Source organism: Thalassophryne amazonica, chromosome 1 (genome assembly GCF_902500255.1).
Source record: "Thalassophryne amazonica chromosome 1, fThaAma1.1, whole genome shotgun sequence".
Taxonomy (NCBI): Eukaryota; Metazoa; Chordata; class Actinopteri; order Batrachoidiformes; family Batrachoididae; genus Thalassophryne; species Thalassophryne amazonica.
In genome coordinates, this window is record NC_047103.1 from 7447797 (window position 1) to 7466433 (window position 18637).

The 18637-nt window shown below is 39.4% G+C and overlaps 1 protein-coding gene across 1 annotated transcript; it reads left to right on the forward strand.

Annotated features, from left to right (window-relative positions):
• Window positions 1–1631: 1631 nt before the first annotated feature.
• Window positions 1632–11599, forward strand: arxa (aristaless related homeobox a). Its single transcript, XM_034194741.1, has 5 exons — window positions 1632–1948; window positions 2499–3039; window positions 4034–4079; window positions 9373–9704; window positions 11135–11599. Exons 1-5 carry the CDS (start codon window positions 1768–1770, stop codon window positions 11391–11393), a joined length of 1359 nt encoding a protein of 452 aa, XP_034050632.1. The 5' UTR covers window positions 1632–1767; the 3' UTR covers window positions 11394–11599.
• The last annotated feature ends 7038 nt before the right edge of the window (window positions 11600–18637 follow it).

Here is an 18637-nt window from a genome sequence, read left to right on the forward strand (position 1 = left end):
AATAAGAGGATTCTGTCTGAAGCTAAAACTAAAATCTGAACCAGATTGTATCCTTATAAGAATCCAGATTGAATACAGTGTTTTTATTGGTTAGTCTGACAAAATAATTATTATGCATGTGTAAAAATAAAAAATAAAAAGAAGCAAAAGCACATTAGCATGGAAATGTTTCATATTTTGCATGATTATTATTATCAGCAATATCTCAACGATGGAATACCATATTATTATTATATTATTATTATAATTACTTCAATAAAGTGAGACAACAATGTTATAGTGTTTGAAAATAGAATTAACACGAAAAAATGCAATCAGTAACACTAATAATCAATACGATAGAAAATATACACAGCATCAAATGATGTTCATTGTTATTATTAAATATGTGCATTATAATAAGTTACTGGTTTATAAATGTTAGTGCAGTGGCACTCAGTCTTTCACTTTAGTTGAAAACCAAGATTGCATTTTAAATTACAAAGTAGAAATAAAACAGCACACTTCATGCCAAAAGCAGTTTTCACTGATTTACAGGAGATTTTATGAGCGTGTAAAACTGAGTGTGCAGAGAACTGATGAATTAAACAAGCGAACAAACTGCTCCTGCAGAAATAAAGTTTAAACCTCTTAATAAAATCAAAGTCTGCACTATGTTCTCAGAATGATCCAAAACTAAAACTGAACTTCAGCAGCATTTCTTCAAAGGAAAAAAGATGTCTGGCTGTCTGACTGGATATGACATCACATATGGACCAGCTGGTAGCTTCATAGCTGATAACTCATTTCCTGCTGCGCACACACACACACACACACACACACACACACACACACACACACACACACACACACACACACACACACACACACACACACACACACACACACACACACACACACACACACACAAAAATCATACTTTTTTAAAAGTAATTTATAACTGCAGCACTGTTCACTTTACAGACTTTTGTTTTAGCTACTTGGAAAATTTCTGCATGATGGTGAACAGTTTGGCAAGAATCTGAAAATAAAAGTAATTTCTCACACTCCAAATGCAAGAACTGAATTTTAAAAATTGTAAAGAGGAAAAAACCTGAAAGCAAAATGTCATACATGCAATCATTTAAACAACAATTCAGGAAACTTATAACATGGTACCAAAATAATTCAGTGTTTTAAGTGTTTTTGCAATCTTTTTTACAGGAAGGTGATGTTATAACTTCATGGGATTTACGGTCACAGCATTTTGCGTCAGAACCAGCCTGTAAAGCGGGGGGCCTTTACCTTATGACCTCACAAAGGCCACAGGGAGTGGGACTGCCTCCCTGTGTCGTGTAGTTCTTATGTTGGGGGCCCACTGGTACCTTTGTGACTGAGGCCTCTGAAATCAAGAAGCCACCTCTGGCAAAGAGGAAACAATAAAAATGTCACAACTGATTATGAAATGATTTTAAGTGATCCTCTCCATAACCTCATGGAGTTATTTGAGTTCACTCCACATAAACACTCCATGTCATGTTTTTGTTGCTTTTCCCTCAAATTAATTTTAATCATAAAATATATAGAAAACAGATCAAAGAGATCAAAGCAGACACGAGCCAATCAGAGAGAAAGAGACGGGGGGGGGGGGGGGGGGGGGGGGGGGAGAGACCTGAAGAGGAAAAAGAAAAAGAGAGCACAGGAGAGGAGGAGGAAGAGGAGGAGAGAGGGAGGCTGACAGGCGTCACTGCTGCTTCGTGCGCAAACGAGACGAACCGAAGCGTCGACATGAGCGGACACTTTGACGAAGACATCCACGACCGGACCGACCGGAAGAGCTCCAAGTCCCCGACTCTGCTCTCCTCCTACTGCATAGACAGCATTCTGGGCCGCCGGAGCCCCTGTCGGGTCCGGATCATCGGAGCGCAAAGTTTGTCCGCCAGAGGAGATCCGGACCACAACCCCGACGGTAAGACCGACACACACACACACACACACACACACACACACACACACACACACACACACACACACACACACACACACACACACACACACACACAGGGCTCTTAATATTAGGACATTAAAGCTTAATCGATTGGTCAGAAAAGTGCAAAAAAAACAAAAAAACAACAAAAAAACTGTTCCAGAGATCTGAAAAAAAAGTCTAGAAATTTAAACGGCAGTTCGAACCATTAAGTTAAAACCGAGTAAGATCCAAATTGTAGGAAAGTGAATCCAGATTCAACATAATTTGAACCACTTAAATAAATAAAAAGTGTTTAACGATTTAATATCTGATTTAAATTGGTTTATCATCAGTGTAGAATGTATACATCTTTAATTATTCCAGATAAAAACGGTAATTTTCCCACATCTGACAGTAAAGAAATCATTTATGGGCCTGCAGGCGTGTTGTACGGTTTCTTGCCGGTGTCCGGGTGGAGCAGCGGTTTGCGCTGCGCCCTCCCGGCTCGAACCTTGCACCTGTAAACGGGCGGATCGTTTGTCTGTTCCAGGCCCGAACAAAGACGCCCTGGTCCTGGCCACGGACATGCACCTGCCCCCGAAGCTCCGCCGGCTGTACGGAGCCGGTGGGAAATACCTCCAGAACCAGGCGGACAAACTGGACCGGGACCGGCTCCTGCTGGACCAGACCGCCGACAGCCTGAAGATCAGCCAGGCTCCGCAGGTGAGCATCAGCCGAAGCAAGTCGTACCGGGAGAACGCGTCCCTGAGCCGGGCGGACGGCGAGCGCAGCCCCGACCAGGGCTCCGAGGACGGCGGCCTCTTGGTGGAGCTCGGCCCGCTGAAGTTCGAGGAGGGCGCAGGGAAGGAGGAGGAGAGTTGCGGGGAGGCGGTGGCTCTGTCCCCGAAGGACGAGGAGAGCGTGACGGCCGGGGACGGAGAGGACAGCGTGTGTCTGTCGGCGGGCAGCGACTCGGAGGAGGGCATGCTGAAGCGCAAACAGCGGAGGTATCGAACCACGTTCACCAGCTACCAGCTGGAGGAGCTGGAGCGGGCCTTCCAGAAGACCCACTACCCGGACGTCTTCACCAGGTCGGAACCAGCTTTTACCAACAAATCACATCGATAGAAAAAAAAAAATATTTTCAAAACCTCTCTGCAAATGTTTTTAAAATAATGTCAAATTTAAATTCGTTGAAATATCAACTATTAGATTTAGTAACATTTTTTATTTTGACGCTTTGCTAATTTTACATATAATTTAACAAATATTATTAGGTATAAATTATGTAGCCTATCCTCATGATTTATATCCACCTAGAAAAGTTGTACTGCTCTATAAAATGTAACTTTACATCGAAAACAAAAAGATACTAAATACAGAATTTAATCCACATTACTATATTATTTTAAAATAGGAGAATCGTGCGCACAAACCTCGCAGGCTGGAGTATAACCAACCAAAACCCGTGTTTCCCATTAAAATTGGACGGCTTAAAATTTTACACATGGATAAGTTCGCAGTATAAAGATCATATCGAATTAAAAAAATTGCAGCGCATAAAGCAGAAAGATAAGTGATAAGAATAGCGCAGTATGTGTTGGCAATTTAGCATCAATTTGCATGAAAAATGCATGTTAAAAATAGACATTTTTTGCAGGATTTATTGTGCGTGTATATCTGTCTATGCTTGCTATGTGTGTGTGTGTGTGTGTGTGTGGGGTACATTTTCTGACTGCATTTTTTTTTATATGGCTGGAAGACAATGGACTAGATTTTGATTTTTATTTCTGTATTTTATTTCCCTGCAGGTGTGCGCGTGGCGGGCTGCTTGTTGTTTGATTATTGCAGCTATTATGTTGTTACACAGTGACAGGTCTGCCTGGAGGAAAATCTAACAATCACTGCAGCCATTTGTGCACATCACTGACAGAGAAAATAGAATATGGTTACAACGAGGGGAAAAAAATTAAAAACATTTTGTTTGTCTGCTGTTTGTCCGGTGAAAAACGGCAGGAAACAAAACAATTTAATTTTTTTTTCTTCCCTGCTCCAGTAACCTCTGAATGTTTTGATTCTTTTCAGAGAAGAACTCGCAATGCGCCTGGATCTCACCGAGGCCCGAGTCCAAGTAAGAACCCCCCTGCCTGTCAATCAAAAAAAAAAAAAAAAAAATCAGCGTGATACCAGGTTGGTATCGGTGCTGATATTGTTGGCCAGATTCAAAGAATGTGCAGATTACCGATCAAATTCAACTTTTTCTTTGTTTGTTTTGCAATCCACACTGCTAAATTACATTTATTTAAAAAGTAATAATTTATTGTTTGACATTATTAATAACATAAAATTAATTTACTGGCTAAAATGCTGATAACGATATTGTAAAAATGATAATTTTAATATGTTTGTTCTTTTTAGTTTATAAGTGCTGATGTGCTAATTCAATTTGCTGATAATGAACTAAGTTATTCTGTGTGTTTGATGGTATTTTTATTTAGTTTGCTCATCACAAACATTCGAAGATGTCATGGATTCTAATGCACATTTTTCACTCTTTTCTGCCCTTATATACAATAAAAATAAGATGTTAATTGATAAAAACGAAGTTCTTCAAGACTGAACAATACCAATATTTTACAAACATAATGCCATTTAATGACCTTTTGTTTCATTTCACATGGATGTATAATTGTAAAATAGTCACACTAAAGGCTTTATGTTTTCTAAACATATAAAACTATGTATGTATAAATATATATATATATATATATATATTAGTTTTATACATTTAGAATGTATATGTAGGTGAAAGTGTCCTACAATATGAAAGCACTCAAAAACAATTACACTAATAATAAAATAAATGCATTTAAAAAAGAAAAATAAATACATAAAAATGTCAGCTTAAACAAATCAAATTTTTGACATTAACTGGATATTACAGTCTTCCATTTTTCTAGTTTACAGGTTTTTTTGGACTAAATATTAGTTTTCAAATAGTCTCCCAATTTTTGAATAACATGTTTTTTAATATTTTTGCTAATAACCAAAATAACACTCTTGGTGAATGTAAATAAAATAAACTAGTAAAGAATTGTGGTCACAAGCTGCCTCATGTTAATGCACCATTAAAGTTCACAGACTGCAAAGTGCAATTATTTAAAAACGCACTGAATCAGTAAAGCAAGAGTTCAGGCATCAGAAACCAGGGGTGTAACCAGAGCTCCCTTGGTGCTGTAGTCTGTCCCCCCCCCCCATCCAAAATAATACTAGAAAAGTCTGAAATGTTTTTCAGTCACTACGATTGAAATTAAAAATTAAAATATTTCCATATTGTCAAAATTGAACAACTTGTAGTTCCTCCCAATACAGCACACAAATGACAGACTGGATGGGTCTCCCCATGGAAAACACAAAAACACAGCAAGCAGCCTGCAAAAATAAATAAATAAATAAAATAATAATGTATCTAATTCACACTGGAACAACAAACATGATGACTGAGGCCATCAAAACTAAAGGAAGACAGAAAGACAATGTAAGGACATTTTCACAAGGAAGAAAAGAAACTTTTGGGTTTTTAGTTTTTACAAAATGTAACTTGGGTTTCAACTTTTTCTTTAATTCTTAAAGCAGGTCATGGGCTGCGGTATCCTGTATGGGGTGTTCCAGTATGAGACTTTACAAAAATATTATAGGGATCACTCCACCAAAGTAGAAACTGTAATATGGCTCTATTTTATAGTTTAGTTTATCTGGGAATTACTGATAAAGTGCACATCTCAGCCGTACAACAATAATACCACTGGCCATAATCCAGCAGAAGAGGACAGTAGAAAAAAAAGCCCCCCCCCACCATCTTTGTGATGTCAGAAGGTTAAAGAGTTAAAGGCAAAACTGTACTGCAGAGTTAAAGGAAGGGGGTTGGATCACTGTGAGCCAAGGACCATCTGACAAAACAAAAAATCTTTTATTGTTAAGAGGTGCAGACTTCCTGTGGTTCAGCTGCAGCCGCCCCTGAACAACGAGCATCTGCAGCATAAAGTTTTATTATAATGAAACAGCACTTAATCAATATTCTGATTCCAGCCTGTGGCCCTAGAAACCGGTCCCAGGTGAGAATCAGGTCCATTTTCTCGGGTCTGATGCTGCTGCGCGTCACTGATTGACGATTAGGGGCCAATTTGCGGCAGTAATTTATTGCGGTAGAAATGTGTTAAATGACGGCTCTTTCCTGTTATTGAACGTCATTATGAGCACGCGGAGGACGTTTTAACGGCAATTAAGCGACTCCGGTGCTTCCTAAAAAGCTCGCTTAGTGCAGGAGCAAACAGTGCGCACAAGAGGAGGAGGTGTGAGGAGGAGGAGGCCTATAATGCTGTTTGATTTCCCATTATGTGATCGCAATAGAGCCGCATTGATCCGATGCTTTTTTTTTTTTGATGGACCATTAAAGGTGTTTGCTGCGCTGCGCTCCGCGTGCGCGCCGCGCGCGCCCCGAACCGGACAGACCGTCCAAACACGGCGGAACAACAGATGTCTCTTTAAGTGAACAAATCACTTAACTGGCGCCATCAGGAGGTGATAAAAACTCATAAATTCCCGCGGGGCTGTGCCTTGCTAAACAGGCCTCTGGGAATAAATGTTGACATTTTCCACTCCGTGCGTGGGAAAGTTAAATAGTCTCTTGGATGGAGTCTTGAGAATTTAATTTAAAGCGCATTAATTGTTATTGGAGCCCGTTCAGCAGTGGCTCTTTTGTTAATTATCTGCTCCCGCCCTGAAGCCTGCAGGCTGCACCGACTAATTAGTCCCACAGCACTCTGACGCTTTAGCGCACACTTCACACCTGCTGGCCAACAGCGGAACTACACCTGCACAATTTATTTATATATATATATATATATATATATATATATATATATATATATATATATATATATATATATATATATATATATATATATATATGCATGCTGCAGCTTTTCTGTCTTTATTACTGTGATTATTTTAAGGACAGTGAAGGAGAGACAGGAAACTGGACTCCAGACCCGGGGACACTTCAAACCTGCACCGTGCAGCAGCATGTGGTGCGAGCCGAACCCCTCAGCCGTGACAAGCTGACATCCAGACAGGAGAGGGCGCTATTTTAACCTAATGACGCTCACACCAGCCCTCACCAGAGGGGAGGAAAAAAAGAACCTTAAAAAAGAAAAAATCTTCAATTGATAATGTAAATTAATTAAGTTTGTCCAAATTAACAAAGCAGTATCAACATTAAGTTAATTTGGCTCATTTGTGTGTTACCAAGCAATTTCTTAAGATTGGTCAAAGGACACTGTACAAATGCTTTAAATTAAGAATCTACTGTCCAGACTGCCTTCATGTTTTAAGTTAGTAGAACTTGAAAAGATAAATTGAGGTAACTTAGGGAGCCCAAACAATTATTTTCTAAAGTCTATATATTATATATATATATACACACACACACACACACACACCTTTTTTTAAAGGCTACTCGAGAAAGAAAGAAGAAAAAAAAAAAAAAAATCACAGCTCTGCCAACGTCTAACAATCCTGTTTGTGTTGAAGTGTCAGTGGGGGCGCTGTTTCAGCAAAATATAACTAGCCTGGGAGGGGTTATTTTCTATCTCAACTACCAATAAAAAAAAAAAAATAAATAAAAAGAGACGCTCAGACTGCCCTCAAACTTTAAGTTGACTCCACTTAAGAAAAAAGATTTGATTAAAAAAAACAAACAAAAAAAAAAACCCAGCTTGTTTTGTAAAGTTCAATTAAAAAATTTAAGGGAGCCCAGACAATTATTTCTCAGTTAAAACAAAAGCTTTATTTATTTAAAGACCACTCCATAAAAACTAGAGGACGTTCATTCCTCCACCAAGACCCAACAATATTGTTTTATATTGAAGTGCCAGTGAAGATATTTTGAATCTAAAACAAAAAAAAGTGTCCAGATTATTTCAAATTTTAAGTTGAATGAACTTGAAAATTTTCATCACTATAAATGTTAATTTATAGTGATCAACTTGTCTTTTCAAGTTCAGTCAAAGTAAAATTTTGGGCAGCCTGAGCACAGGATTCTTTGATTAAAATATCATTTTTAAGTGTGATGCAGATGTCCAACCTTATAATGAGATGGACGTCCAGCTGCAGCCACAGTGACTGGTGCTGGACAAGGTGCATTTTTATAGTTACACTTCAGCCAATCGTCGACTGTGACATAATATCAAATAGCCATGTTTCAGTAATGTTACAGTGGACGTTTGATGGCCATTTCAGCCAGCGGTTGACCGTGACTTCATCTGAGACCGTCCCATCAGTCGGCAGGACGCCCATCTGGTGGAAACTTGGAAATCCACAGATCCCATTCCATATTTTTCCAATCACAAAATGACTGCTGATCTGCATCCATCTCAAAATTTAAATGGACTCTTCCTCAGGCCAAAGCCACGCCTCCAAGATTACGAGCATCAGTTTATGTCTATGTGAGACATCCCGCTGGCTGCAAACATCAACGGCTTACAGGATGTTTGGCAGCTTTGAGTCAATCAAAATATAGTTATTAAGGCAGGAATGGTACTTTTATGATGGATGAATTTCTAAGTTTGAAATATTCAGATTTAAACAGATTAAAACACCATTTTGTATCTTCAAAATCACTTTAAACCAGTCTGTGAATAAAACCAGTTCACATTGTTTCAGTCATTTCAAAGCAGTTTAAACCAAAGAGAAACTCCCACACACCTAATATCTGGTTTAAAAGAATTATAGCACCTTCTAATCAAACTTTACATCCAGTTTAAAGCAGTTTTCACCCGTTTACACGACAGCAGTTCAAAAGTCACAAATATCCAGTGTGACACCAATTTAGTGTCTCAAAACAATTTAGCACATTAATCCAGTCAAAATTAGTTTAATATAACCAGTTTTCTCAATTAGTCAATTTAAAGTTCAAACAGCCTGAATCTCTTAAAACTCATTTTATAAACACATCAAAAACTGTCCCAGCTGAAGCTGTTTAAATCCACCCAAAGACAGATTATTTTTAATTTGGAGCAGAGCATCCAACCAGCAGGACCCCAAATGAGTAATAACGGCTGATGTCTTTAAAGTCCTCCACCTAGCAGTGTGTCTACAGAGCTTTATGATGTCATAAGGCTCATACTCAAATGAAATGGGGAAAAAAACTTCTACCTCAGTGATGAAGTTAATCAGCTCCTCACTGAACCAAGAACCTGTTCGGAACATTATTGGGTTGAAATCTGACTGATGACATTGCCTCCAGTCTCCTCTTTCAGCTGGAGGCCAACTCAAGAACTTAGAAGTTTAAAAAAGTTTATCATCATCATCATTTAGGATTAGTTACCCGCTACCATTGATCATGTGGTATCTGTTGTGTCCAGGTGTGGTTCCAAAACCGTAGGGCCAAGTGGAGGAAGCGTGAGAAGGCCGGGGTGCAGGCCCACCCGTCAGGTCTGCCGTTTCCTGGTCCTCTGGCAGCAGGTCATCCTCTCAGCCACTACCTGGAGGGAGGGCCATTCCCCTCCCACCCACACCCCGCCCTCGAGTCCGCCTGGACGGCAGCTGCTGCCGCAGCCGCAGCTTTTCCGGGTCTGGCCCCATCACCCCACAACGGCTCCGCCCCACCACTGGCCACTTCCCTTGGCCTGGGCACATTCCTGGGCACAGCTGCCATGTTTCGACACCCGGCTTTCATTGGACCCACTTTTGGCAGGTAAATCCATGTTTTGTAGGTTAAACCAAATCATCCTTACAACTGCAGGACTTGAATCTTGATATTTTACATGGAGTAAAAAGAAAAGCACTCACAGCATCCAAGGATGAGGAATGCCGGAAATTTAGCTTTGGAATGAAGAAAGAAAAGTCATGTTTGTACCCTGAGTCTTACGTCACGGCAACTTGGACTGTCTATGTTTCTGGGTACCAGATCCAGATCCTTTTCCCAGTTCACATAACTGACATCAACAAATAAACAGAATTCAGTTTTTGAGAACTTTATTGAAATGTGTAAAAAAAAAAAAAAAAAAAAGTTATATTAAAGAACTTAAAACCATTATACAGAATCCACCACTAGATCCTGATCAGAATCAGGATGTATGTTCCACCAATGATGGAAAGCGATGTCTCCCCAAGACACCCATAATACTTTCTATGTCTCACTGTATCCTCTAATCTCAATAAAATGCAACTTTTCAGTCCAAAGATGGACGAAAACATCGATTCTTTAAAAACCAGAGTCCATGCATCATGTCTCACCTTTTGCTGATGACTATGTTTTTCAAAGCCACAAATAAATAAATGTAAAACAACAAGTTGGATTTCAGTGGTATAGTGAGGCACAGAATTGCTAAAAGGCACAGGACTAAGTCTGTACATACACAAATATATATATATATAAAAAAATTATTTTAAAATTTTTTCAGCTCTATGCGGTTCAGTTCCAAAGAAGCAATTGATACGTCAGTGTGCTGACACCTGCCTGCATGCAAAAGAGGACAGAAAGGTTTCAAAGAACTTTAAGACTGCACTCAAACCATGAAAAGAACTTTGAAAAATAAATTGAATAACTTGTTTCAGAAAATAACTCCATAATTTTCACATTGTCCTAAATCCAAAAGATAATCACCTAGCAACTGTACCAAAATGGTTTTCAGAACATTTGATACGTTTAAATGTAAATAAAACGTTTTCATTTGGCGTTAGCAGATGATACGTAGTTTGAAACATGTTTAAAGTTTATTATAAATTATCTGTATTTGGTGTAAAACTTGTTTGACAGTTAAAACCATATTCAAACTTTTCTTTTTTTGTCATTGCTAAAAAACTTGTTTAAAAGAGAAAGATTTTACAGTTTTACCATCTGGTTTAGAGTTCAAAACCAGATATCTTGTTTAAAATAGGGGAAACATGATTTATGTGGTTTTAAACATTTTAAACCAGTTTATCTTGATCTGATCTTAAACCAACAAAGAAAGCGGATTATTACAATCACAAAGTGAGGATTCTGGATTTGTCTTTTTCACTCTGTGATAAATTAACAGTGATGTTACATGAGGAACAAAGTCCAGGATTAGATTCTGAACACGTTTCCACAGTGTTGGAGTGTTAACAGACTGCATGTTTCACGCTCGTCGTATCTTTTAGGCTCTTCTCCAGTATGGGTCCACTGAGCAGTGCTTCCACCGCCGCGGCGCTCCTCCGTCAGCCTGCACCTCCTGTCGAGAACCCCTCCCACACGGGCCCCGTCCTTCCCGACCCATCTTCTTCCTCCACTTCCTCGGCTGCAGCGGACCGCAGGGCCTCCAGTATCGCCGCGCTGCGCCTTAAAGCCAAGGAACACTCGGCCCAGCTGACCCAGCTGAACATCCTACCCACCGGAGCCGCAGGGAAGGAGGTGTGCTGAACACTCGACACCCCACAGTCCTCCCCCTGTCCTGGGCTCACGCCCCATTCCATGAACATCCGTGACCCCTTTGTTCATACCTCTGGAGGCCGGAGCAGGTAGCACATCCTGACCCCAAACCCCGCTCGTTCCACCGCCATCGCCATTACCTCATGTCTGCCCAATGAAACAGCATGACCAAATTCAGCAGAGTACCGGCGAACATCCAAGAGCGTGCATGTCAAAGTAGATGCATAATTATTGCCATTTGACATCACGTGCACGCCCGCCTGCGCCCACTAAGGAGAGTGTTCTTGAAAGGCACCACAATCAGGATGAACATTTGGTCCTGCTGATTAATTCCACAAAACTTAAGAATAATAACAACAACAACATACGAGGTCAAAGTCAGCAGTCAGAAAAAGATCGAACAAACAATTTTATCAAAACCGTTCATTAGCATAGACACCGCCAGTTAGCGGCCCGATTTGAAACCAGTCGCTCATTCGGTAGCAAATTAGAACAAATATTTATAAAATTCTTGCTCATCTGGATTTGTACACATAAGTTTCATCCAAAACAAAATCCTAATCTAAAATCCAACGGAAGATGTTGGAAAAAACAAACAAACAAACAAACAAAGAAACCCCTGATGCAGGTAAATGAAATGTGCGCGTGTTTTAGAGTGCGCCTGTTAAAGAAATCAGACTCGCCCAAAACTTCAAACACTTTGCTTGGTTTTGTGAAAATCAACTCATAAGTAAAAATCCTATCAATGTTAATTTTTTAGGCTCCGTCTCATTCGCTGAATTGAGCCCAAAGTGTTATCTCATCAATTCCAGATTTCAAATAATTTTGTCAAGGTGTTTTTCGGTTTATTTCCCAATGTTTTAAAAATTTATTGTTAAAATGAACATGAACCACTTTGATCCACCTCTTAATGTATCTACACCCATTTTAGACCCTTACTTTGAAATTCTGTCAGATTTTCGTGCTTTAAGATTTGTGTAAACAGGTTGTAGTTAAAATTTTTTTTTTTTTTTTAAGTATTTCAAAACCTCCTGGTCTTGTGCCTTCACCATCAAATTTGCTTAAATCTATTTGAGAATAAGCTCAACTTCTCCATTGAGTATCTCGACAATTTGTTCCATTAAGCAAATCTTTCAAATCTTACAGTTAAAAACCTCTGCTTTTGCTGGCTCCGCCCACATTTGAACATTTTTTAAAGTTTGAATCAACCTTCTCAGCACAAGTTGGATTTAGTGTAATCAAGCTAACAATCCAACCTACCGACACTCATCATTGGAGGTAAAAAAAACAAAACAAAACAGATTTTTATAAAAAGATTAGTACTACTTTTCAAACATGGATGCTGCCAGTGCTCAACGGAACTCTGCTGGATCCGTACGCAATGCAGACTGAACAGGTCAGCATCTAAAGGTGAGTTGGAGTACGTCCCCCCCCCGAACCCAGAACCAAAGGAAAACTGTCCGTAGACCTTCCACATGAGCCTGTCTCCACCTCTTGTCTGTCCCACAGTCGGCATCGTTGCTGCTTCTCTACGTGGGGAAAAACAAAACAAAAATACAAACAACCCGCGAGGCTGCAGGTTTAGCAGCTAGCTTCCCGTCATTTCAGACGGGCAGTGGTGGAAACGCCGACTGACGACAGAACATGTGAGCGCAATTGAGATTTGTCTCTAAAGGCCTGACTGTGTGAAAGAAAACTGTACATATGATGTTTAAAAAAAAACAACAAAAAAAACAAAAAAAAAGGAGGATTTTCAAAACAGGGTCATGTCCATTTCTGCAGACCGTGTTTTGAACATTTGCACTCAATGTAGTGTTTTAATGAATGTGTAGGATTTTACCTGTGTTTATGAATTATTAGGCTTTTAGATGATTATTTATGTCAAAAAGGAACTGAGTGAAGGACTTTTTGTTTGTTTCTTTTGCAGTGACTGTACATTTCCTGGCTTAAATATGGTAATTTGAATAAATCACATTGGTAAAATTAGTTATTTTTATTATTATTATTTCAAATTCTTTTAGTACTCATATGGAAACCAGGAAGATAATGTGAAATAGAATATTATAGAACTATTAATAAAAGGTGTTATCAAGAAGTCCTGCTTTCTGTCTTACATCCTGGATAAGATTTAATTTATTTGAACTTCTGAATGAGGCGGTTTCACTGAGCAGCTCATAAATAGGTGCTGAGAAAAGCACGTTGTTTGAAATGCCTGCAGAGAGGCGTGAAAACAGATCTGGTCCCACAGTGCGTGTGTCTGTCCTCGTTGGTGCAGTTGACAAAATACAGACCATATATTCATGAGCTTAATCCCCAACATGTGAAACTAACCACAAAGGCGACGCCTTTTCAATTAGCTCGTCCACTTTATTCACGGGGAGGGGGGCACCACCAAACTTCCTTTAACATCCTTTAAAGGCGCTAAATTGGTCTTAACGTGTGTAATGCCGCGTCGATGGAAGCAAGCCTCCTTTGTCATTAATGAAGTAACAAACCACTTCATCAGAAGTCTTTCTCTCCTCGCACCTTGTGCAGTTAAATCCCCCCAAATCCACCCCTCTCCTTCCCAAAACAAGGCCACAGCATTACAGCCATCAATGGGCATTCTGCCGGGTTTGACCCACCTATGGTGCCCGAGCAAATCGCGTGAAATTACCCTTCGGATTATTTTTGTCCCTCTTTTTTTTTTTTTTTTGCCTTCGTCTTCCTTCGCCCGCCTTGTTTTATGTCTCTGAGTCTGTTAATCACCCACTTTGCTGCAAACAACAAAGCATTGGTGCTGAAACATGGAGACAGATGTGCCAACTGTAAGATAGTCGCCCGTGCAGCTGCTCTGTGGAGCAAAAAAAAAAAAAAGAAAAAAAAGGGAAAAAAAAAAGAAGAAGATAAAAATCAATTTTCCGCGATGTGCGGCTGAATGTTTTTCTCTCGGCTGAAGCCCAGCGGAGCGTCCATGTTTCTTCCTGCATGGCCCGGCGGCCTTTTCATCTTATTGTGAATATAACTAATGAATGGCAAACCAATTCGTCCCTAATATGTGGGGAATGCTGGGAGGCGGGAGACCCGCTGCGAGCAACAAGGCTTCAACTTTCTCTGCAGAAAAGCGAGAAAATGGAAATGCTGTGGCACAGCAATGAATGGATTCAGAAAGTCACACTTGTTGGTGCTCTTTCATTCAAGACACGTAGAGCCCAGCGTGACTGGAGCTGAAAGAATGAATCAATGAATCGATCAACACAGAAAAATAATTTTATGTTTTATTTTTACTGTTCCACACTTAAGTTGGTTTTAATTCAGATGAGCTTTTTAGACATGTCTAAACAAACTGGAAACTGCTTTTAAAGTGGGTTAAAAATAAATGTGAGATAATGAGGTTTTAAACAGGATTATAAACAAACAAATTACAGATAATCTGGTTTTAAATGGTTTTAAACTGTCCTAGACTAATAAAAAAACATTTAAGTCTTTCAGTGAATTACAAAACAGATATTAGATTTGGAACTGGTTAAAAAGAAAAAACAATCCAATCTTGACCCGTTTTAATCCAGTTCACTACAAGGTAATCCAGTTTTATCTGGTTCTAGCCATCTCATTACCAACAATGCAATAACTTAAAATGTTTTAAAATCCTTAAGAAGGTTTAAAACCCAGTATTATTTGAGCTAGTTTTAAAAACCTCTAAACCAATGGTAACCTGTAATAAATTGGTTTTAATGCAGCTAAATTACAAATTCTTTGGTTTGAAATAAGCAACAGTAAAATGGTTTAAAAGGCTTTGAGGGATTTCAAACCAGACGATAATTTTTGCGCTGGTTTTAAACCTGTCTGAACACATTTTCTAAAGTGGTTTAACTGAGGGAACACTGTTTGAATTGGTTGTGTCCCACATGAAGAACTGAATAAGATTAAAATGCTTTAATAACAATTAAGTCAGTTGGTTTTAATCCACTGCATATTATCATTTGATCTGGCTTTAAAAATTCATTAAGCAAAAGGCAAAATAGTTGCTTTTAACTGTCTAAATTAGGGATTATCTCGTTTTAAACTACTGTAAATCAAGACTAAAATGGTTTAAAACACTTTGAAGAGGGACTAAAGCAAGTGTTGGGGTTTGACTTGCTCTTAGAATGAAACTAGATTTAAAAATCTGATGTAAATTGTTCTCTACCAATGTTAGACTGGATTAAATGTATTTTAGGATGCACTTTAAGTGGGTTTTATACAAATACGCTGAATGCTTTATGTGGTTGACAAAAAATAATAGTCACATATTGTAACAATTACTGTTGAGTTAATCATCAAGGTTTAAAATGCTACATATCCTTTTGTCCAGGTGTTTAAATGTGAGTATTTCTCACTTTGGTTTTGCCATTTTAACCGTAAACTTACTATTTTGAGTTTTTAGACTTGAAAATGTCACCCTGGTGCCATCTGTTTTGATTAACATGATTCCAACTAAACCAACTATCAATAAATTGTAAATATTAATAGTATTTTGTTCCAGTCCAGACTGTTGTTCAGCCTAAATAATTTCTTGGTTTGTTACAAACTGTATTGGCCACTGGATTTTAACATGTAGTTACAATTTAAAAGCTACACAATTAACTGCAAACATAACCAAATCTCTCATCAAAACACTTGAACACTTGATATTTTATTACATTATAATAAATGTCAATCATCATCATGGGTTTTCATAGAAACTGACAGAAAACCTGACTTGATTTGGTGAATCGTGTCTGTGATCTGGGTCATAACGGGTTCAAACGCATCCAGAAAAAAGTCTTCCCACTGTCAAGCCCATTTTCATCATCGGGACTGATTTGGCCTGTGATTTGGATTCTCCCGGCCCTCAACTCTCCCACAGCGTTCCTGCCTGAGAGAATAGGCCCAATCACCGGCACCTCAGTCGGCTCAGTCGTCACTCAGTCCCCGGGAGAGGAGCTCTAAAAGCTGCTTTGATGAATGCTCCCCGCCACCTCCTCCCTCCAGGCATGGACCGGCCAATGAAAGACCTGAATAGCGTGGCCGTGGCGCTCCGCTCCCCTCTCGGCTCGCCCCTTAATTCCCCGTCTCTCTTGCCCTCATCCAATTAGCTCAGTGTATTAAGCGGTTTATCGTCTCATAACCGGCCTTTCAGCTCCAACAAGGGAGACACTTTGCAATAGGAGCCGCTCTCCTTTTGACACCCTCTCTGGTGCTTGTATGTTCCCCCGCGCTATGAATAACAGGAACAGAATAGACGACTAATTCCCTCATCAAAGCCTACCTTGTCCGTCGCTGGTCAAAATGACAAGCAATAAAGCTTAGCATGACAATACAAAGAGACTTGTTCGACCTTATTAGCTTAGCGGGGTCGAATTAATGCAGAGACTCAATTTGACCGGGTTTACGCCAAAACCCGTAGAACAAAACAGGGGCCCTCACTTCAAAACCCACCATGCAGCTCGCTAGTGGGAACAGTGCATGTGCACAGGTTGATGGAAATGTGCTAAAATGAAGGCAAATAGGAGCTAATACGCTTTAATAAATATGTAAAGTTGTGGGAAATCTGCTTTTGCTGTCACGCAGCATGTTCTCGCCACTGCAAAGGAAATCACAGTTTAAGTGTTCAGCCCACTTAAGGTTGCTTTTGCAGGACACAGTGAAGTGATTTGTGAGGCGTGCAGTGTTTATGGAAATGAAGTTAAAAAAAAAGAAGGAAGACTGCATTAACACAAAAGGAGAACAGTGAGAAAAATGTCAAAATGCTTCTCGACTGTTAGAGAAAGAACATAAACCGCAGCACAGGAAACACTGTATAGTCCTCAAAGAAACACGTGCACGAGGACGAGTGCACAACAAACTAAAACGACTGGATTGGATAACGGGAAGGAGAGGAAGAAAAAACAAAATCTGATCCGACTCATGTTGTGGCCTATGTCTATTTATTCCAAATTTCAACAATAGTCCACTGGCTGAGGGGGATCCCGTGGCCATAAAATGTTCCCTAAATTTTTCTTCATATCTTTAAACTAGACCATTAGACATATCAAAAATGGCTGGTTAGACTTTTGCTACCCCGGCAGAAAACGAGAAAATTACGTAATCAGCCACGCCCACTTTCGGCTTCTGGAAATGCCAAAGTGTCCAGCCGGTTGATGAACCTGAGCAATGTCGAAACCCCTCTGGTACAATTTGATGAAAAGCTCGGGTCTATTGCTGAGCTTTACCACGTTCTTGTCTACACTTGCTCGATATCAAGCATAATGCCATTCATGAAACATGATCATCAATCAGGAGAAATCTATTAAACATTACTACATGTCTGCTTTTGATTGTTGGCAACATGGAAAGAGGTGCAAGGGGTTAAAGGGTTAATGTTCATGAGCGGATGTAAGACTGACAACTTAAATCTGTTCATCTCTTGTTAAACTGACAACTTAGATGAACAAGTGCAACAGGTTACATTCTTGAATTAATTAAAAAAATATGCAGAAGAAACAAGCATAAAATCATGTAACTATTTATGGATTACACCTTGGGTGTGTCAACGTTTGGATTATTGTTCACTTTGTGTTATATAACACAAATGAGCCTAAAAGCTTTTAACACGATTTTTCTAAAATCAAACATAAACAGTTAGGAGGTAACTTCTCCAAGTATATGGAGTAAAGCAACACTTTTCCCGTTGTATTACTACCGGTACTTAGATTGTGCCAGTTTCTTGTGACCTTTTGATCCCAGGTGACCTAATTTGCCTATAAATTTGCATAATAAACATGCTCAATTATAAGAGGACTCAAATACAAACATTCCGCGGTACATTTGGTTGTTATGTGATTTGTAAATCTCAAGATATTCCAATTTATGTTTCCCCTACCCCTGAATAATACAGCTACAGAAGCCAAAAGTGGGCGTGGCTGATTACGTAATTTTCTCCCTTGCTGCCAGGGTAGCAAACGTCTAACCAGCTGTTTTTGATATGTCTAATGATCTAGTTTAAAGATATGAAGAAAAATTTAGGGGACATTTTATGGCCACGGATCCCCCTCAGCCAATGGACAACAATTAATTAAACAAAGAAATCAACCAATATATCTCTCTATATCTCTCTACATCCATCTTATCTGTCTACATATGAGCATGTATATCGCTCGAATTATTCGTTGAAATCCTGGCATCGCCACTTTCTGGAGGGACTGGTTATTATGAAATACTGGGGCAAAAATCTATTGGTTCGAGACACACGGCCA